This window comes from Osmerus eperlanus, chromosome 25, assembly GCF_963692335.1.
Source record: "Osmerus eperlanus chromosome 25, fOsmEpe2.1, whole genome shotgun sequence".
NCBI classification, from domain to species: domain Eukaryota; kingdom Metazoa; phylum Chordata; class Actinopteri; order Osmeriformes; family Osmeridae; genus Osmerus; species Osmerus eperlanus.
In genome coordinates this window covers 8,888,712-8,909,381 of record NC_085042.1, presented here as the reverse complement: position 1 = coordinate 8,909,381, position 20,670 = coordinate 8,888,712, and the positions used below count along the sequence as shown (strand labels likewise).

Here is a 20,670-nt window from a genome sequence, read left to right as displayed (position 1 = left end):
TAATGATCATAACACTACAAAAAAGAATGAGCTTTAATTAGTGAAGATGTTCTCCTTAGCTAGCCTGATCCAATCCTCTTAAAAAAGTTGATTTAATTTTTTACTTTTGAGACCAGTGAGACAAACCGACATCATACACCATATTTCCACTCTTCCGCAGTAGAAAACACTAAGAAATAATACCAAAACATCAGACATCCTACACCTGCATAGAGTAACAAAAGTATAATACATACATTATTTTACAGTTTTAGCTAATTATTAAAGTGTTTTTGAAACAACTCTAAATGTTTCTTTAGATTTCTCTAGAGCTCAAAAGCAGCACTGTACCTACTGAACTGACTTCATCACAGCAGATGCAATTTGATCTTGTTTTGCTTATTCAGAATGATGTAAACTGTACTCTAAAAGTATGATTTTTGCATTTTCAAAACGACCCATTCACATCCAAGCATTTCTTTTACTATGAACAATCTCCCATATCACTGCATAGAACAAAACTTTTATAATCTCTACGAAGCTAGCATCCTGTTGACCATGACAACAGGAATAGTTAATACAATTTAAAAAAAAGACACAGGACACTTGATATTCAGTAGGAAGAACAAGCAATCGCCATAAAAACGTGTAAAATTAATCTTAATCAGACAAAGACTTCATGAGCCCCAGCAACTCTGCTGTCTGCAGAACCTGCTATGAACAAACACAAACTTTGAAGTTCACCACCAGATTGTAAAGGAATGACCGAAGGCAGTCCAGATGCAGTGAACTTCTACTGTGCGTTACCATAGTAACCAGCAAGAGCAAGGCTGAGCGTGTCCTCCTACAATCACCCCCCCCCCCCCCCCATATCCTTCAGTAGCTTCATTTCCCACAAGATTAACGTGACATAATTTTAACCGACTCAATGAGACCAACCCAAGATTGACTTTATAAAAGCACGTTGATTGGGAGTGGTTTAAACTGGCCACTAGGTGGCAGTGGTGGTTGGGTCGACAGCAGACCTTCACTGACAGCACCAGTCATACATCGTATGCATCCATTTCACGTTAGAGAATCAGGGAAACTGGATCCAAAGGAAATGAGAAACTAGCTAAAGAGCTTAACCAGTAATATCCTTCAGAACAAATTCTCCTCGCACCATTTTATACAAGTCGGTGGTGTTTAAAGCTCTTCTCATAACATTTTTAGACACTTGCATTCATTTAAAGGGTGAGCTCTTTTTTGGCAAAAATAAATAAAAATGTTATCCGATCCATCTGGGCCATATGAAATCAGTGACTGCAAGAGCAGATTCATGTGGTAGACAAACGTGACATACGGGAAAGCAGACTGTGTTTGACCTCACTGGGAGTTTAGAAACAAGGTCTCTGAATAATCTGCTATCTGTTTCTCCTGACTGTCATCGATGAGGTCCAGGTCCACAGTGGGTGTAATTGCTGTTTTTAGCCTCTAGTGGGCAGAACAGAGAACACACATTCACACATACAGTAAAGCAGAGGCGGAACAGGTTGAGGACATTTTATCGCTATTGAACTTATCAGGCATAACTTCATATCAGAGTGTCGTACTGGATGTTCCATCCATAAAAAACCCCTCCAGGACTCTGACCACCAAAACCCAGTTAGATCTACGCACTTCAGATCCTTAATCTTCTGCTGCACTTTCCAAAAGCGGTATTCGTACATCGCTTAGGATAAAAGATAAAACGAAGTAAATAACCTCAACGTAGCCTTAACCCTTGTGTTCTCTGCGGGTCATTCTGACCCATCAGTCATTGTTACCCACCGTTGTATTGCGACAACTCTACTGCATACAAAAAGTCAGGTGGGAGTCAGGTGGCTGAGCGGTTAGGGAAGCGGGTTAGTAATCAGAAGGTTGCTGGTTCGATCCCTGGCTCTGCCAAATGACGTTGTGTCCTTGGGCAAGGCACTTCACCCTATTTGCCTCGGGGGGAATGCCCCTGTACTTACTGTAAGTCGCTCTGGATAAGAGCGTCTGCTAAATGACTAAATGTAAAAACAAAGTGAAGCATTTTCTTTTAACCGTCGGGCTGTCTCAGACCTTTTTATTTATTTTTATAGATTATTTTTAATTTGTTTTTGTATTGGGTAGAATTGGGTAAACACAACGATGGTTCGTTATGAACCTTTGGGTCATGTGACCCGAAGGCAGCACAAGGGTTAAAGTCCCCAGCCTGTTGATACTACCCCGTTAGACACCCATGTTTGAGGAGTGTTTTGCAGCGACGTGCTCCCCCCCCCCCGTCCCCCCCCCCCCCCCCCCCCGTCCCCCACTGACCTGCCACAGCGACCCCTCACATTGCCACAGCTCCTGGACGGCCCCCACAGGGATCCAGATGATGGAGACCAGGGAGATTCCCCACCCCACCACCTCCGCCCAGGCGGGGTAGGTGTAGGTCTTCCCGTAGCGGGCGGGGGTGTACTGTACTATGCTGGAGATCAGAATACCCTGGAGGAAGAGGAGGAGACATCCAACAGCTGGCTCAAATAGAAAACGGCGCTTGGTTGACTCGAGAGTATCGAGTAAATATTAGTGTTGGGGTTACAAGTCACAGTGCTATGAGAGGATTAAGACTTTAATGTTACTTGTGCGATGACTGTGTTAAAAGGCAATAACAAGCCCTCTGTGACATGCTTGCGTGTAAAAAGGGCTATACAAATACATTTGATTTGATTTGAATAACAAAACAAAATTACGATTTTATATTTTTATAAAGCGTTTTAGTCCTAATGGCTACTATACGACTGAAAAATCCTAATTCTTCACCCGGATGAGAGAGAGAGAGAGGAGAGAGACAGAGGGAGAAAGAGACAGAGAGAAGGATAGAGAGACAGAGAGAGAGAGAGAGAAGGGAAGGGAGGAGGCCTTACCAGAACTAGCAGAGGAGCGAACACCAACCAGCAGAGACGGAAGTACATGTTGGGAGCTTTTCCCAGCATCCTCGTCACCATGACAGAGATGCGCCTCAGTCCTGGAACATAAACCCTGGTTAAGCCCTCTCAAGACTCCCACTCTCGAACACTATCATTATTATTATTATTATTATGACTGGAAGGATTCCTCTGTACACATTTACACAGAAAAAGAAATCGAGGGCAAAGTTCCTTGAAAGGATTCAGAGATTAGGAGTCGCTGGATTCGATTTAATCGCTGGATTGGTTTTTAATATGGTTTTCTTGAAGGGAGGGGGCACAAACCGAAGATCCAGCAGAGGGAGAGAACTTCGAAGAAGGCGAGGAACATGAGCGAGACCACGGCGGTGTAGTGGTCCATCAGCTGGAACACATACATGCCCCCCTGGAGGGAGCGGGGGATGGAGAACGAGAGAAAAGAGAAAGAAAAATATATTTACTTTTCAACTTGGGCCCAACCACCAAACAAGCAACACGTCACAATAAGAGAAATGTACAGGAATCCGTGGAGGTCAGACAGGCTTCAGCTGGTGGTACCAGGGGTCACCAGGGGTCACCTCCTCCTAACCTACCCTGGTGACGTGAGGGATCCCAAGGAGGAACCCGACCACACAGATGACCAGCACCAGCACCTCCTGCCTCTTGAACACTCTCAGCACCTGGGGTCCGAATCCATCCATGATGCACGTAACTGCCACCTCCACCATGGCAAACTGCAGGGCACACACACACACTGTAACACACACTGTAACACACACACACACACACACACACACACACACACTGTAACACACACACACACTGTAACACACCCACACACACACACTGTAACACACACACACACACTGTAACACACACACACACACTGTAACACACACACTCTGGCCTGCGCTGGTGTATGACGGATGTTTCATCATGAGCTACATGCTGTTCATTATCATTCAACAGATCTCTGAATCGATCCTTGATTTACCTTGACTTCTCATCTGGTATAGCTACTTTAATTTGTGTGTTTGTGTGTGTGAGTGTGTCAGGAAAGGGTGGTGTGGGTCTGTGTGTCAGGGAGGGGTGGTGTGTGTGTGTGACTGACCTGGCTGTCTGGTGTGTGTGTGACTGACCTGGCTGTCTGGTGTGTGTGTGACTGACCTGGCTGTCTGGTGTATGTGTGTGTGACGGACCTGGCTGTCTGGTGTGTGTGTGTGTCAGGGAGGGGTGGTGTGTGTGTGACTGACCTGGCTGTCTGGTGTGTGTGTGTGTGTGTGTGTGTGTGACTGACCTGGCTGTCTGGTGTGTGTGTGTGTGACTGACCTGGCTGTCCAGGCCCAGGCAGAGCAGCATGAGGAAGAACAGAGGAGCCCACAGCTGAGAGAAGGGCATGGTGGAGAACACCTCAGGGTACACCACGAACACCAGGCCCGGACCTGACAAACACACACACACACACAAACACAAACACACACAGGTCACATTAACAGCCCGGAGGAAACCATGTGACACGCCAGCAAACCCACCCTGGGTGTGTTCCTCCTCCACACACCTTCAGCACCAGCCTGTCGGCAGCATCCAAAACTACACACACAACACAGGATCCCTTTCCAAAACCTAAATAGTTAATACAGTCGTTAAGACAATGACTGGTGACAGTGTTGATGACTCATCGAACTCAAGTATCGTACGTACAGTACTGCCTGTTGATGGGAAGTTGAGAACAGGCAGGGTCAACATGTAGGTAAACACTGGTAAACCAGCCAGGCTGTGACCCTGTCCTGTAAATAAACTGTGAAACCTGCTGGCTCACATCCCCGTCTCTACAGGCGCACAGTACCTCAGCAACAGATGAGCCCAGCCTGCTGTTCCTGCTGGAAGTCACTGTCGCTTGGCATGGACTTGGGGCCTCAGAGACTGAATTAAACTGAAATGTACATACATTTAGTCATTTAGCAGACACTCTTATCCAGAGCGACTTACAGTAAGTACAGGGACATTCCCCCCGAGGCAAGTAGGGTGAAGTGCCTTGCCCAAGGACACAACAGACTCCCTAACCGCTCAGCCACCTGACTCCCTACAGGAGTACAGGTGGCTGTACAGTAACGAGGCACAAAGCATTGTTTTTTGAGAGAGAGAGGGAGTGAGAGAGAGACAGAGAGAGTGAGAAAGAGTGAGAAAGTGAGAGAGAGGCAGAGACAGACAGACAGAGAGAGAGAAACCACCACAAATGTAAGGCACTGACTCACACGTGTGTGGTTTGCCTGGTTACAATCCCCAAACAACCCCAGAGTTGCCCTGACGTGACCCACAGTGACACAGACTGATGTTGTTGTTGTGTCACCTCACACCACGCTCCAGGTGGGCCATGAGAGAGAGAGACAGAGAGAGACAGAGAGAGACAGAGAGAGAGAGAGACAGAGACACAGAGAGAGAGAGAGAGACAGAGACACACACAGAGAGAGAGAGACAGAGAACACAGAACCTACAGACCTGGCGGCCTGCGGCGGGGGGTTAACAAGAGTTTCTGGATGGATGCCCTTCAGACTCCACCTTTCTCCACCCTCTGAAGGAATCTCTCTGAGAGCTGTGAATTGCTTGTATTCGTCCTCAGGGAGGGGAACAGATAATGCCGGTGGAAAAGGCCAAAGCTGAAAGAAACGACTCGACTGAAGATCCAGTCCGAGCTCTAGACTAATGTGGGTCGGTATGGAATCAAGGAGAAACGATTCATCCGAACCTTGGTGCTCACGTCACAAAAAAACCCCCAAAAACCTCTAACAGTGGATGTGGAGATATGATTTCAGTCAAACAAACAGCTGCGGTCAAAGCGATCGTTCTGCAGCAGGAAGCTCTCACCGTCCGTGGCGATGTTGTCCACTGGGAGGTTGTGGATGTGAGCCATGTAGCCGATGGCCGAGAATATCACAAAACCTGCCAGGATGCTGGTGGCTGAGTTTGCTAGTGAGACAATCAACGTGTCCCTGGAAGGAGAGCACAGCAACACATTCACATTTTTAAATTTGTTTTGCAAACGCTTACATGCAAATCGATGTACAAATAGGACATATAGAGTCAAATATCACATAAGGTCCGAGTCAAAGAACGGGCTGTGTCTACTAGCCACACTGCAGAGTAACCACATCTCAGCAACACTATCCTCACTGCAGAGTAACCACATCTCAGCAACACTGTCCTCAGATCCAGGGGTTCCACATGAACTGGAATGACATGATTGGTTGCTTCGGGGATGTAACCAAGCACTTGTGTAGGAACCATCCCTGGGATTTCGATTGGTCCCTTTTCTACTTGTGGGAGTGTTTACTTCTGAGCTTTGTCGGTCTATAACACATTCTTCCTGTAATTACATCAATTATCTGGCGGTTAAATGTTGCTCTGGATAAGAGTGTCTGCCAATGTCTTAGTCATGTAAAGTGCTCACGTGACGTTGAAGATGTGCGAGGTGTTGGATTATATATAAAGGGTTCTGGGATCCGATAGTGAGCAGAGGCTTGGGTAACTAACCGGAGGATGTTGTTGTTGAACTTGTTGTAACTGGCCATGGAGACCATGGTCCCAAACCCTATTCCTATAGAGTTGAACACCTGGGCTGCAGCATTGACCCACACCTGCAACACAAAGCCAATCAGCGATCCTGAGGTGCTAACAGCTAACCACAGAATGACATGTATGGAAAGAAAAATGACTTTTTAAAACTTCAAATTATGTTTTAAGCCAGAGGTTCTCAGCCCTGGTCCTCAGGGCCCACTGCCCTGGATGTTTTAGAGGTTTCCCTGCTCCGACACACCTGATTCAGACGAACGGGTCGTTATGAAGCTCAACAGAAGCCTGGTTACGACCCGTTCATCTGAACCAGGTGTGTTGGAAGAGGGAAACATCTAGAACATGTAGGACAGAGGGCCCCGATGGCCAGGCCTGAGAGAAGCTGTCATCTAGGGTGTACTTTTGTGGCGCTTCAAAAGAATTTCTTTCATCTTCCTCACCTGAACCTCCATCAGCTTGCTCCACCTGGGCATCAGGAAGAAGAGGATGCCGTCCTTGGCTCCGGGCAGCTGGACGTTGTTGATCAGCAGAGCGATCAGGATGAAGTACGGGAACGTGGCAGTGAAGTACACAACCTGCCAGAAGTAAGGAAACTACTTGACCTTTCGTGGCGGAGAAACAAACTGCCAAAAAGTTAACTCTGCCCTGGTTTAGTGCCTTCTCTAGGTGAACATAAGCTTGAACCAGTTTTTCGGTCTCAATCACAGTAAGAAAACAGCATCTCCTACTGTGTGGGTCTGTGGGAGAAGGACTTTTCTTTCCTACATGCTGTGGTATTGGACATCTCGCTGTTTTGTTTTTTCATTTTACAAGACTCAGATCTGGGCTTTGCTGACATTCCTGAGGTAACACGAGGCCTTGAGGCGATGCGATAACAGGTAACAAATCCCACGCTGGGATCAATCCACATGGAGCCTAAATCCCCCTGCTTCTACAAGTTATCAAACCAGTTTTTCTTCCAAACAGCCGCACACATTCAGTGCCAGCTCCTAAGGCCTGTGGGGCAGCTGCATTCTCTTGGTGAGAGAATGACCTCTGACCTTGCCGGTGGATTTGACCCCTTTGAAGATGCAGAGGTAGACGATGACCCAGGCGAGGAGGAGGAGGCCAAAGAGCTCCCAGCGGACGCCCCCCGCCTGCTCAATGCCACCGGTTATCTCCAGGAGCTTGTGACTGCGGGGTTAAGAACAGAAGGACACACACATACACACACAACAGACACACACACACACGTCAGACACACACACACACGACAGACAGACACACATACACGACAGACACACACACACACACGACAGACACACACACACACACACACACATGACAGACAGACAGACAGACACACACACACATACGACAGACAGACACACACGACAGACAGACACACACACACGACACACACACGTCAGAGATGTCGCCCATGCATCCTTCCAAAGCTCAGCTTTGATTGAGTTTGACTTTTTCCCCACATTATTTACGCCGTGGGAGTTCACAACGGGCCACAGAAACAGTCTTCTCTGTACAAGTTTTATTTCTACTCACTCAAAGTACTGCTGGCTGGCAGACTTCAGGTGCGTGGCATTACCAGGGAATCCGGTCGAACAGTTGCCGACTGCATTCCAGGTGTTGTTACAGGATTGCCATGGAAGCGAGGCCTCGAAGGAGTTGAAGAAGTAGTAGAGGGCCCAGCTCATGAGCACGTTGTAGTAGGTGGACAGCACGAAGGAGATGACCACTGTAGCCAGGCCCACACCTGGGGGGGGAGGGGCAAAGGACAGCCAATCAGACACCTCCCTACTGTGGCGTTAGCTACAACACTGGCCTCCTCCTCTGGTGTCTGCTATGTGTGCACCTCCTTCATGTGGGTGGAGCTGTGAACGTAGGGTGGTGTAAATCACCATGTTGGAGAGCCCATTCCCTTCATGCTGTGGAAGAAGTATTCATTTGGGGGGGTTTTTTTGGTTTTATTTTTTTGTTTGTTTGTTTACCTCGCTTCTGTGGCACTGCTGACTTACCGTAGGTCAGTTTGAAAGTGAGAACGCAGGATGAGAGAGTTGTTGGTGACAAGAAGGACTGAGGATTTGGGCAATGTGGACAGTTCTCAGGTGTTACTGTACTAGTGTCGTCTACACCGTCGTTAACGGAACCATGAAGGAGCCCTCTCGTAAAAATTCCACATGGAACCACTTCTAGATAGTAAAATATATAGGGAGAAGGAAGTTCCAGAAACTTTACAGTTTCTATTGAGGATTCTTCTACTGTATGTTTACAAGAAGTCCAAACAGGAGTCTCTTGTTTATAGAGCATTATGTTACATGTCTGGGTAATAAAGTCATGATCCACTACGGTAGGTTTGGACATGGGCCTGCTGCCTCAGTGAAACAAAAACATTTTGAAATGCAAAAAAAGAAAGAAAAACAAAACAAACAGAGCTTCCAGTTAATTACAGACTCAAGTCAAAAATCTGGGGATTTTCGTCCGTAATGAAATAAACAGAAGTGATTCTTGTTATAAGCAAAGCCGAGAGGCAGGCGAAGACAGCGAAGGGCAGAGGGAAATGTGAGCCACTATAGTTTCTAACTTGGAAAAAATATTTTGGAGGGGAGGGGAGAATCTTGAAGAGATTCAAACCGTGTGTGACACAAAATGTTCATGTGAGAAGCTTTTCATTCACTAAGTGTTCAAAACAGAACGCTTTGCTGCAACTCTGCGTATCAGAAACTTTTCAAAATATTTTTTTTGGGGGGGGGGGGGGTTTCTGGCATCGGAATCAACGGAATGTTGTGTGCCCGGGTCGACCCGCTGTTCCGGAACGGCTGTCAGAACGGGGGACGAGCCCCTCCGTGCCCGGCCGCGTTGGTCCAATCTCATCTGCACGCCCTGAGCCCAGGGGATCAGCTGCAACCTCAACCTGGGCTCACGCAAAGCCCTGCTGCCTTTGTCCTCCCTGGACTGGGTGTTTGGCCCTATACATGCAATTAGGCTGGCGTTCCAGCCCATTGGCTCCACAGAGACACACGCAGAGTGGCGTTCTGGTGTCGGCGTTCTCTCCCTGTCAGGTCCTGTTGCCTCTGCCGTGCTCAATAACAAGCCGGGCCGGGAACCAGACGCATTCTTTGTCGTTTGTAAACTCATCATGTGAACAGTTAAGAACCAGCCATCACTAAGTCACAACGGAGCTGACTTAATATCCCCTCGTCCCCTCGTAATCCTCCCCATCCTGGCCTCATGTGAGTGTGTGATCCCACAAAAAGGCGGGGAAAAAACAATCTGCCAAAACATACACAAGAAATTATGGTTTTAGTCAACTGTAGTGCATGCTACTGTGTGTGTGCATTACTGAGAAGGTTTGAAATATATCAAAACACAGTCCAGGGATGTAAATGCTAAACACAGGTGACAGTTGTTTTTACAGGGATGTTAGAGGTGGGCACACTGCAGAACAGCAGTGAAGATGTTTATGTACATTTGAATAACTGACCATATAGGGATCACAGCTACCATGTGTCACAGTAATATCATTCAGAAGAATATGCAGAAAGAACTACCTGGGTATGCACCTCGCATTGCACAGAGCCTTAACCAGGCTGAAATGAGCGATATATCAAGAGACGAACTCGTAAGTTTTGACCGGGTAGACTATCTCTGTCTTTCAGGAGATAAAAAAAAAACTATGGAGAAAAGGTCTGTCGTTAGAACAGGTGATAGAATGCCGTTGAAATTCAAACCCAAGAGAGGACCGCTGATGGCTGGGGGCTTGTTTACTGCCTCCCTGAGGATTTACTCATTCGTCATAAACGACTACTTCAAGGTCAATTATCAACGCAATGTTAATAAAGGTAGATTAGATAACTAATTTGACAACTTAAAAGGGGCTGAATGATGTCATTGGGTAAACAAACACTGCCCAGCACAATCAGCACGTGACTTCTGCTCTGTAGCTAATGCGGCTGTTGACTATGTTAATCTATGTTTGCATAAATTCCTCAAATATTACAAATTTCACAGACATTTCTCATCAAGCTAGATACTGTAGCTGTTCACTGATGTCTGGAGTTTAACATTATCCAGAGACTAAGTTTGAAAAATTTGATCAGTTGACTTAAAGGGACTGTCCCACAGTACAAGGTCTCAGCCATCAGCAGATTTGAAATACATTTTGATTTGTTTTTACAAATGTTTTATTTCACATAATGACAGTTAATGCACTGCAGTCAGATTGAATAGACATCACCATAATGTGTCCACCATTAAACACAGTCCAGCAAAATGACAAATGTGCTGTATGAGAGAAATTAGAAGACACAATGTATAAATGAAAGTACTGTACGTTAGAGAAAACAGTTGAGACTGAAGAAGTTTATTCAACCACAACAAGAAAACATGGCTTCCATGCTCATGCTCATGTTTGCTGCATATTGTTAACGTTCACCAACCCCAGACTCTCACCGGTGTTTCTACATGTACCATGGCTTGGTTAAATACTCGATTCTGATTGGCTACATGTGTGCGTTGTGCATGTGTGCATTGTTTGTAGACGACCACACACACTTCTGTCTATAAAATAAAAATTAATTAAATAATTAATAAAGCTTTCTATAAGCCTAACCCCAGCATGATCTATCTGCCATGTCTGGTATTGTCAGGTCTGATTTTAAGAAACGGATGTTTTGAAACATAAAAGTACCTACTTTTCTTGGATGTGTGATCACCCACATGTGAGGCTGGTTTGGAACAGATTCCTTTTACATATTTCTTTGTTACATTTCATGATTATGAGATTAGGATGATTTCTCACCCTAATCGTGTCAATACTACTAGGTATTTATTTAGCTGGACAAGCAGCAAAGTCAACAAAAGGATAGTGTGATTGTATTGTTAAATACTACATCTTAAAATGGCCTCTCGATAACCACACTATACAATGTGTGATCAGACCACCTGTTAACTAATCTGAATTTAAAACAGCTTACTGTTTTACTCTGTGTACTTTATGACCTAGTCATCTTTGAGCTCTATTTGTTGGGTACAGCTGGCAATGTTTGTAAAGTAGAGTGAACTATTTGCACAGAAAAATGATTAATCATGTGGGACTGGATAAAATTGTTTTTACAATTGTGTTTATTTATTAATTTTCTCATTACCTTATCTGAAATAGATGGTTATGAAAGGTGTACAATACAGGTTTCTAAGGATAATTGTGCCAATATATGATATATAGTGCCTTATAATATAAAACTACTGTAATTGTAGTTTGTGAAATGGCCATTGTCATTCATTTGAAGGGTTTTGGAAATTTTCGAAAGATCTATGTAGAAACACCAAAATGGAGCCTGCTTGATGAATACTTTGAAAGTTTGTTTTCACAGTGTACTGAAAGAAAATGACGAATATGGTGATGATCCTTTCCACGTCAAAGTTCCTGTATGCTATAGATGTTCAACAATACTTAATCCTGTTTGTACAGTACGTAGGCACCTTGTGACACAAAGACAAGAAAATAATAGGTGTGTATATAACCATATATGACCTTTTGTAAATAAAGTATGATGAAGGACAGGGGTGAAGTATGTTGTGTGTGTCATCACCTTTATAATACTTGTTTAACATAGGAGTGTAGTTTCATATATAATTTCAACAACATGTATTCTGTTTAAAATGATGGATGTATCTGGTGAAGTGACTATGGGTAAACTATTCTCATTAATAAGGTGGGGTCTAATTGATAACTTTCGGATCTTTTACTATCTGAACACATTCAGTCCATCCTTACAGAGGGTGGGCTGGATGTCTTCAGAACAAGATCATAAAGTTAAAGGGCTGGATCCCACCTCAGGTTTCCATCCACAGGTTACAAATGTGTAGAAAATGTTTAGTCAGAGTATGGTGCATACCGTCATCTGACAAGACTGCAGTTTTAGGTCAACCTTGTGGTTTCATGCTGTATCATTGACTCCGAGATACAGTATTACATTCACATAGCAGGGCATCATTGCCTATTTGCTGGACTGTTCCCCGCAGACTCCAAACACATAAATAAAAAAAACAGATTAGAGATCAAATCATAAATCCTCTTTTCTATCTTCCTGTCTTTGTGTTTGAGGTGTTAGAAGCCTGTGTGAGGTCACTCACCTTTCAACAAAGGACAGACTTTGGAAAAGGCCAGTACAGGTCCCAGGTGTGTGTACTGGCCGAGGGCAAACTCCAGGAAAAGTAGGGGGATGCCGCAGAGAAGCAGCATAGTGAGGTAGGGCACGAGGAAGGCCCCTGCAACAACAAACACAGATTAGTGTGAATCCATGTTCAACGTTTAACACCATTTTTCTTCTTCGATTTAATGATTAAAGCAATATGCGCCCAGATGACACACACCGATTACTCGGTTACAGATTACCCATTGTTGACCTGGTTTAAGTCAGACATTCAGATAATCAGTATCAGCCCAGATAATCAGCCCGACCATGTAGACAGAAATGACATGCCGTTGTGTAAATAAGATAAATAACATAAGGCCATTTAGTTTGTTTAACCCTTGTGTTCTCCTCGGGTCGTTCTGACCCATCAGTCATTGTGACCCACCGTCGTATTGAGACAACTTTACCGCATACAAAAACAAAGTGAAGCATTTTCTTTTAACCGTCGGGCTGTCTCAGACCCCCCACATTGCGAAGGTTAAAAGAAAAGTATTTTTATTTGGTTTTGTATTGGGTAAAATTGGGTAAACACAATGATGGTTCGTTATGAACCTTTGGGTCATGTGACCCGAAGGCAGCACGAGGGTTAATAAAAGAGAAAGCTATAGATCTGTTTTATAGGAAAGGTAACCTTAAATGACTTATTTTGTGATCGGGCACTATATATAAAAAAAATATTATTTATTAACTTGACCTTCCAGGGGGGGGGGGGGGGGGGGCGCCCCCCTAATATAATGGTAGGGGAAACACTGGATAAGGAAGAACTACCATCGGTAGTCGTTTTCCATTCAGGTCTACGGAACAATGAGGCCACACCCTCTCCTTAGATACCGTTTCTCCAAACAGTCTACTGTAAGCTCGGGTTGCAGCCTGGCTATAAATCTGAGGGGACTGTACACAACACACATCAACTGAACGGTCATAAACGGCTGTCTATAAGCAACTTTACTATCACTACAACTCCTGTTGCTTGCTATAAGTAAAAGCATAAAAATATTATTTTTTGTTGCTCAGAGACACTTTTAGATATTTTTATTTATTTACTTTTTTTTTTTTTTACATTGCAGTTTTACATTCACACGTTTTACATTTTCAAATTCAACTGACTTCAAAAACCTGGTCAACTATATGTCTTGGAGACAGGGTGACAGTTAGGACATTCATGATGATTAGGCAGTTTTCTCAGACACAAAATAGGCTGAGAAATATTCACTACTCATTGGTGAGTCACTTAGCACAGACTTCCTGGTGTCCTGAGCTGGGTTATTGAATGTGTGGTACAATATGACATAATGCTACGCTATGACATACATAACCACAAATATTAGAATAACTGAGAACAAGGATGACATTGTCATACCATCTGAGGCATTCCTGTATCATTTCCGTAACATACAGACGGAAGGCGAAACTACATCAATTATAAATCAACCTACTGTACCATGGTATCTACAGTGTTCTGAGTTCAGTCACGGGTTGAGAGAGACAAGGAACTGTGAGGAGGAAGCTTGTGAGGCCAACAGCCCTCGGGACTTTCAGACCCTGTCTTAATGTCTCATTGGGGAGTCAGGTGGCTGAGCGGTTAGGGAATCGGTCTACTAATCAGAAGGTTGTCGGTTCGATTGCTGGCTGTGCAAAATGACGTTGTGTCCTTGGGCAAGGCACTTCACCCTGCTTGCCTTGGGGGAATGTCCCTGTACTTACTGTAAGTCACTCTGGATAAGAGTGTCTGCTAAATGACTACATGTAAAATGTAAATGTAATGTTCATCCTTAACCTTGTCATTTGTATGGCAAACAAGGTTTATAGTGTAAAGCAAGAGATGAAGTGCCAAGCTTTAAATAGGCTAGGCCCGAAGTAACTCTTTCAATGAATAAGTCAGTAAGATCTTTGTTTTACAAGGACGCATTCGTGTGGACATACACTTCAGGCTATTGCCACATGACAGTTCTTAGGGGCAGCTGTAAATGAAAAGAAAACAAGAATGTATGGAAGAGACAGGTAGAAAAAAAGCACTTTAGTCACAGTTATGCATATTGGGCTTAGGCACTGAACAATGTGTAGCTAGTTGAGAAGTAAAAAGGCTAACCAGACAAAGCACGTGCTTACCTCCACCGCTCCTGTAGCACAGGTACGGGAACCGCCATACGTTCCCAAGTCCAACTGCATAACCCACGGATGCAAGGACGAACTCAAGTCGCCGACTCCAAACACCTCTTTCTGCGGGGACGTTGTCCGCTTTCTCAGGTATCATTACTTCGACATTTGAGGGGGCTTTTATCGCGATATCGGTTCCACCCTGGAATCCCCCTTGGTGACTGGGCAGTTTAGTGGTCAAAGACGAATTTTCGGCTCCTATCCCCATTTCAAATGGCTTTCTAGAAATGGCTATCTAAACCGAAAACTGTTAAATTGACCTATATTATGTAAACGTACGGTCAAATCTCATAAAACACACACAAGAACAAATACAGATCATTCACGAGGAGCCCAAATACTTTAGTTTAATTGCACAAAGGATGGTCTTTATCGCTAACCTATAAATTGTACGGCTTCTGCACCGGTCTACGAAATTATAACCCAATGCTAGCCCCCCCCAAAAAATATATTTTACAAATCTATATAGGCCTACGTTTTACATAGCCTAGTTTACACAGCTATAAATAAAAACTATCCCCGCGACAGCGTTTTCTCTAGTTAAGATAGTGCCAACCCGCTTCCAATACAATTCCCTGAGTCCCTGATCTCCTCGACACGGTGTCCTGCAAATGTCATACTACCTGCTTATGTAGCGGTGCTTATGTAGTCAGCGATCCAGCCTTACACAATTTTTTGCCGTAACCCGCCCCCCGTGTCGTAGTAGGCTGCCACTACTGTAAACCAATTGCCCACGAAGTGACTCCCTTCCCCTCTTTTGATAATGAACTTCAGACTGCGAGACATTTGGCGCACAACTTAAAATCGTAGCTCAAAAAGCTAAAAATAGTACACAATTGCTTAATAGGTGTGCCAAAGCCACGGTGCGCAGTGTTTGATGTCTGGACAGGAAAGCACTTTTGATATGTGACATTTTAAATTTGTATAACATCAAAATGTAGGCTACAGGGTGCATGCATGTTTATACACGGGCGTAAGCAAAGAGTGCCCACTACAAAAAAAATAAAAAAGGACATAGAAATGTAACTGATATTTTGTTCTCTACTGATTTTAAATCACTTTTAAATATATATTACTTTTGGAGTTTGTATCTACAGTGTAGCCTATCTAAACTCAAAGCAATACTGTCGAAAAACCTTCATTAAAAAAAGTTATTTCTCTCTCAAGTGTTTATTTTAAACTTACATCCGGGGCCTGTTGCACAAAACTAGGATAAGGGATTAAGCCAGGATATCTTGGTGATCCTGGCTCAATTGATCCGTAATCCGGTTGCACTAAAGATGGATAGGGGGCAGGAGGATATGTTATGGTATAAATTACCATGGAGATTTATTCTGTGGAGCTAGCCTGCTCCAGACCAGGCTAAATTCCAGGATCTATTTAATCTCATCCCTAATGTCAGTCAGCAGTCACCACAAATGGAAACCAATAGTTATTTCACTGCTCACTATACATTGTTATCACATACAACTAGACCCACTGTCATTATTTAAACGTTTGTGATCATTAATTTCAATGATTTTGGATAAAAAATGATTTTTAGATGATGTTGCTATCATTAGATAATTTACAGTTTCCCATAGACTATAAGGCTATATATAAAATGATAGAATATTAGGGCCACAGAGGGGAAAAAAACACAAGTCATAATATTGTAACCAGTTGTTTTAAAGGAGGACAGTTGTTAAAATGACAGATGTGGGGCATTTCGTGAAATTGTACTTCAGTATGGTTTCATAAACAAAGACATGCTGATGTGCCAGAATATTAAGTATCACATTGTCATAAGTATCAAAACTGTAAAAACAATATGTAGCTTTTCTGCAGAAAGAACCAGCCTCATAAATGTATGACTTTATCCTTTTTCTTCAGTGTGGCCCTAGTACTCTGTCATATAAACAAATACACATTCCATATGAATATAAAAACACAATGTGTAACATTATGTTCCTTTATTGAATAAGGACAAAACAAAGCAGGTAAACCATCAGCTCCTTTCGAAACTGAAGTCACAGTGACTCTACAAGATGGAAAGCACAGAATCCAAGCATATTATACAAAATGATACATACACATTCAAAGGTCTGTATATAACACACCCTGCATGTCTGCACACTAAAATAAATGCAGGACAAATCCATACACATCAACTGAACAGACAAATGAATGGATGCAGTAGCCTCCCTGCAGCCTTGTATTACACACAGTATACCGCACAAACATCATAAGAGGCCAAATTCGTAAAAAAACGAACCCAAAAAAACCCAAATTCCTCTGCCACCGCAGGACATATTTAACCAAAATTGAAAGCACACATACTAACTAAAATAATTCAACACATATTGGTCCCTCAGCAGCCGACCACTGTCGTCATCAGGGAAGATTGCCGGATTGTCCCAGTCCATGGCTGGTGGCACTCTGGGGGCCCTCTCCTTCCTCAGGCAGGCCACATTGTGGAGGACAGCACAAGCCACAGTAATATCACATGCCCTAACAGGGCTGACCCTTAATTTGTGAAGGCAGTGAAAGCGTGCCTTCAGGAGGCCAAAGGTCATTTCAACTCTGGCCCTGGTCCTGGCATGGGCATGGTTGTAGGCCTGCTGTGCTTCCTGGGGGTCTGTGAAAGGTGTCAGGAGAAAAGGCTGGCAGCCATACCCCCTGTCTCCCAGCAACACACCAGAGAATTCACCTGTCAACACAAAATCTCATCATTACTACCTCATAAACACAGTGATATTCTTGACACAGCCATGATGGTTATAAATAGGGGTTGTGTGGCTTACCTTGTGATAGGCACTGATAGATTTCAGAGGCCCGAAAGATTCTGGAGTCATGGACTGAGCCAGGCCATTTTGCCACAACATTGCTGATCACACAGTCAGCATTGCAGACCATCTGAAATCATAAGATGAGGAATATTACACCAATCAATGCACATCACTGGCAATGCAGAGTGTTCGTCAATGGACAATATCAAAAAGTTATGTTCACCTGAACATTAATGCTGTGAAAGGATTTCCTATTCACAAAATCGGCCTCATGGGCACCTGAGGGGGCTTTTATCCTTATGTGTGTGCAGTCCACTGCACCAATGACATTGGGGAAACCTGTCACACAAAGTAATGAGTATCCTACTATGTGTTAACAGTTGTCCTGTAATTTGTAGATCCTCTTACCTGCAATCCTATAGAACTCCTCTTTGATGTCACAGAGTCTTCTGTGGCCAGGGAAGGAGATGAAGACATCTGCTAATGCTTTGATAGCCAGACACACACTCCTTATTGTGCGGCAAATTGTGGCCTTGTTCAGCTGTTCTGCATCCCCCACTGAGTACAGGAAGGCTCCACTAGCAAAAAAGCGCAAGGCCACACAAACCATTTGCTCCACACTCAGTGCATGGCTCCGTGCAGTGCGGTGCTTAATCCTGGGACCCAGTAGTCTGCATAGATACCTGATGCCATCTGCAGAAAACCTGTATCTTTCATATAGATGGTCATCAGGGAAGGCCAGTGGGTCCAACCGGTCCCTGAAGACCCTTTCTCGCCTGAAGGCTCTCCTCAGCACAAGTGCTTCTTCATCCACCACATCTCGCACGAATGGGCATGCCATTGTCAGAGCAGAAAGGAACACACAATTTTGGGCCTTCATATAGGCTAGTGGCCACACCTGGTGCTGGGGGGGTGGGCAAAAGAGGGCGATGCCTTATAACGATGACTTGGTTGTACTGATTGCTGGGAAAATAAAAAAAAACTTAGAAAGATGCCACCGTCCTGTGTGCTCACAATAAGAGCTCATATGTCATGGCTCACTTGACTTTACGAGAATATACCTAATTTTTATTTTCAGCTGTGTCATCTTCTTGGAGCTGGGGGAGGAAAGAAAAATAATGATTAATACATTTGTGTTACAGTTAGCATACAGTGTACATTGAAGGCATATCTCACCTCCCTCTCAAGTTTTTTTATTTCAAGGTCCAGTTTCCTAATTGTCCTCTTTTTTATTTCGGACTCCAGTGCAAGATTTTCCATCTTTTTCTTCTTGTACTGAATGTCTATGTCTGCCAGTTCTATTTGGCGCCGGAGGTGGTTGCCATACAACTTTCTGATAGCTTGTGAGCTCTGTGAACACAATACAATTAGCGCAGCTGGAATTTGGCAGGATGTGGTGTCCTTTTATTAATACGCACTATGTTGCCAGGCTGGTTTTCCCACTGTATAGCATCTGGGTCCTGTAAAAGAAATTAGATTTTTTGATTTTGATGAGGACTCCTCACCATTGTAGAGTAAATAGTACTTTCACAGTCTTAACATGATACCTCATGCCTTCTGGAATCCAGAGAGATGGTCTCCTCCTCATCATCGTCTCCATCATGTGCTGTTGCTGCTGCACTGGGGCCTTCACCCTATCACATTTAATCGGATTCATATTGAAGCTAGTAGACAAGACATGCCAGGCCTACAGTATGCCTTTGATGGAGTACTCACTGGATCAGCATCGTCTGGTGCTTGTGCTGGTGGCTCTAACAGGAACACAGTGCTGCCAGACACTGCAAGGCAATAGGTAAACCAAAGTCAGACAGTCCAAATTGATTCAATATGAATGTGGTTGTATCCCATGTAGAGATGGAAGGACATACCTTGAATGAAGCGGGTGGCATCTTGGGAGGAACCTATGCTCGTCTCTTTCCCCCCAGGGATCCCCTCTAAGACGGGCCTGCCTTTATTTAGCTCCAAGGCCATGTCCTCTGCTGGGGTAAGGTCAGCCTTTGGTGACCCACCACCCGTGCCTTGTCTGTGGGTATTCTTTTTCACTGCTAAAACAGTACAGACAATGTGTGAGCAGGCACCTTCTGGGTACAATATATGCTTGTGCTTTGTTAAATATTAGTCAGGGACCATACCATTCTGCAGAATGTTCTTGTATTTGATTTTGACCTGCTGCCATGTCCGTTTTGGCCCGTTCATGTTTAATCTACACACACACACACATTTAATGGAGTCACACTGCAAAAAATTACTTGGTATTTTTGTCTTGTTTTCAGTAAAAATATCAAAAAATTTATCATAGCTTTATACAGTGTGATGGAGTTACTTTACACAATTTCACTCATATCTGCAGTGCATTTCAATTAAAAATTTAACCGTTTCATAATTACAGTACAACTGCATTTTTGGAGATGTGAATTAAATATTTGAATTGTAATTGTGATGTTTCAGCGGAGCGGTGAGTGTGTAATTGTGCACTACTTACGCATTCAGGCGGTCTGCAATACTTTGCCACGCTTTTTCTCTTTGCTTTATCACTGTGGCGGTGTTGCCTTTCTTCTTAATTATATCTTTTACCTCCTCGTATGCCTCCATGAGGATTTGTGCTTCCGACGGGGAAAAGTACGCGGCTCTAGTTGCCATGGTAAATCAGTTAATCTGTGATCTGTGGCGGGGTCTATTTGAGTGAGCCGTGAGCGCGCACCTATCCAGGATTGGTTTCACCTGGCTTAATGAATCCGTGTCTGCTCATCCTGGCTTGGTCTTTGTGCAACCAATTAAGCCTGGACGCACATGTTTTGGCTTCATTGAGCTCAGCTGAGTCATTTATCCCGGATGTCTTAATTCTACTTTTGTGCAACAGGCCCCCGGTTTTATACTTTTTGATCTTAATTGACCACAATAGGTTATGTATGTTTTTGTCTGTGTTTGCAACTTCTAGGCGGTACCTACTCACACTAAGCCTGCCCCCTAGTGGTGAAGAGTGTCACTCGCAACCAGCAGTTTCGCACTGATGAGTAAAAACATGTAGCGCTGAGTGAAGAGTTCTTTAAAAAAAATCGGACAGAT

General features: G+C 44.0%; 2 protein-coding genes across 6 annotated transcripts; both read right to left on the bottom strand.

Annotated features, from left to right (window-relative positions):
• Positions 1–570: 570 nt before the first annotated feature.
• On the bottom strand, positions 571–15,531 carry si:ch211-225b11.1 (uncharacterized protein LOC561694 homolog). 3 transcript variants are annotated; one of them, XM_062451835.1, is made up of 13 exons: positions 14,789–15,525; positions 12,618–12,752; positions 8,028–8,238; positions 7,526–7,658; positions 6,926–7,060; positions 6,447–6,550; positions 5,781–5,905; positions 4,245–4,357; positions 3,509–3,649; positions 3,222–3,321; positions 2,895–2,995; positions 2,302–2,472; positions 571–1,452 (listed from the first exon to the last, which is right to left on the bottom strand). In XM_062451835.1, exons 1-13 carry the CDS (start codon positions 15,042–15,044, stop codon positions 1,345–1,347), a joined length of 1,833 nt encoding a protein of 610 aa, XP_062307819.1. In that variant the 5' UTR covers positions 15,045–15,525; the 3' UTR covers positions 571–1,344. The 3 variants fall into 3 exon arrangements, 2 of the variants coding, with proteins under 2 accessions (XP_062307819.1, XP_062307820.1); XM_062451836.1 differs by lacking the exon at positions 14,789–15,525 and adding an exon at positions 10,034–10,156 and having other exon boundaries at positions 12,618–12,751; XR_009928532.1 differs by lacking the exons at positions 571–1,452; positions 2,302–2,472 and adding an exon at positions 2,497–2,645 and having other exon boundaries at positions 2,713–2,995; positions 14,789–15,531.
• Positions 15,532–16,773: 1,242 nt separating this feature from the next.
• LOC134012172 (putative nuclease HARBI1) lies at positions 16,774–20,465 on the bottom strand. 3 transcript variants are annotated; one of them, XM_062451900.1, is made up of 12 exons: positions 20,087–20,465; positions 19,737–19,807; positions 19,473–19,649; positions 19,321–19,382; positions 19,152–19,238; positions 19,023–19,064; positions 18,781–18,954; positions 18,666–18,701; positions 18,013–18,567; positions 17,828–17,943; positions 17,620–17,731; positions 16,774–17,525 (listed from the first exon to the last, which is right to left on the bottom strand). In XM_062451900.1, exons 9-12 carry the CDS (start codon positions 18,482–18,484, stop codon positions 17,155–17,157), a joined length of 1,071 nt encoding a protein of 356 aa, XP_062307884.1. In that variant the 5' UTR covers positions 18,485–18,567; positions 18,666–18,701; positions 18,781–18,954; positions 19,023–19,064; positions 19,152–19,238; positions 19,321–19,382; positions 19,473–19,649; positions 19,737–19,807; positions 20,087–20,465; the 3' UTR covers positions 16,774–17,154. The 3 variants fall into 3 exon arrangements, with proteins under 3 accessions (XP_062307884.1, XP_062307887.1, XP_062307886.1); XM_062451903.1 differs by lacking the exon at positions 17,828–17,943; XM_062451902.1 differs by lacking the exons at positions 16,774–17,525; positions 17,620–17,731; positions 17,828–17,943; positions 18,013–18,567; positions 18,666–18,701 and having other exon boundaries at positions 18,710–18,954.
• Between the last annotated feature and the right edge of the window lie 205 nt (positions 20,466–20,670).

Bases quoted from the DNA above. Each gene is read 5' to 3' on its own strand.
- LOC134012172 (XM_062451900.1), bottom strand. From the start codon at position 18,484: ATGAAGGCCCAAAATTGTGTGTTCCTTTCTGCTCTGACAATGGCATGC. The intron at 17,944-18,012 runs GTAAGAGGATCT...TTTGTGTGACAG, and splicing joins GGAGTTCTATAGGATTGCAG to GTTTCCCCAATGTCATTGGT. The intron at 17,526-17,619 runs GTAAGCCACACA...TTGTGTTGACAG, and splicing joins CTATCAGTGCCTATCACAAG to GTGAATTCTCTGGTGTGTTG.
- si:ch211-225b11.1 (XM_062451835.1), bottom strand. From the start codon at position 15,044: ATGGGGATAGGAGCCGAAAATTCGTCTTTGACCACTAAACTGCCCAGT. The intron at 3,650-4,244 runs GTCAGTCACACA...TGTGCCCTGCAG, and splicing joins GCCTGGGCCTGGACAGCCAG to TTTGCCATGGTGGAGGTGGC. The intron at 2,996-3,221 runs GTTTGTGCCCCC...TTTATGTTCCAG, and splicing joins CTCCCTCTGCTGGATCTTCG to GACTGAGGCGCATCTCTGTC.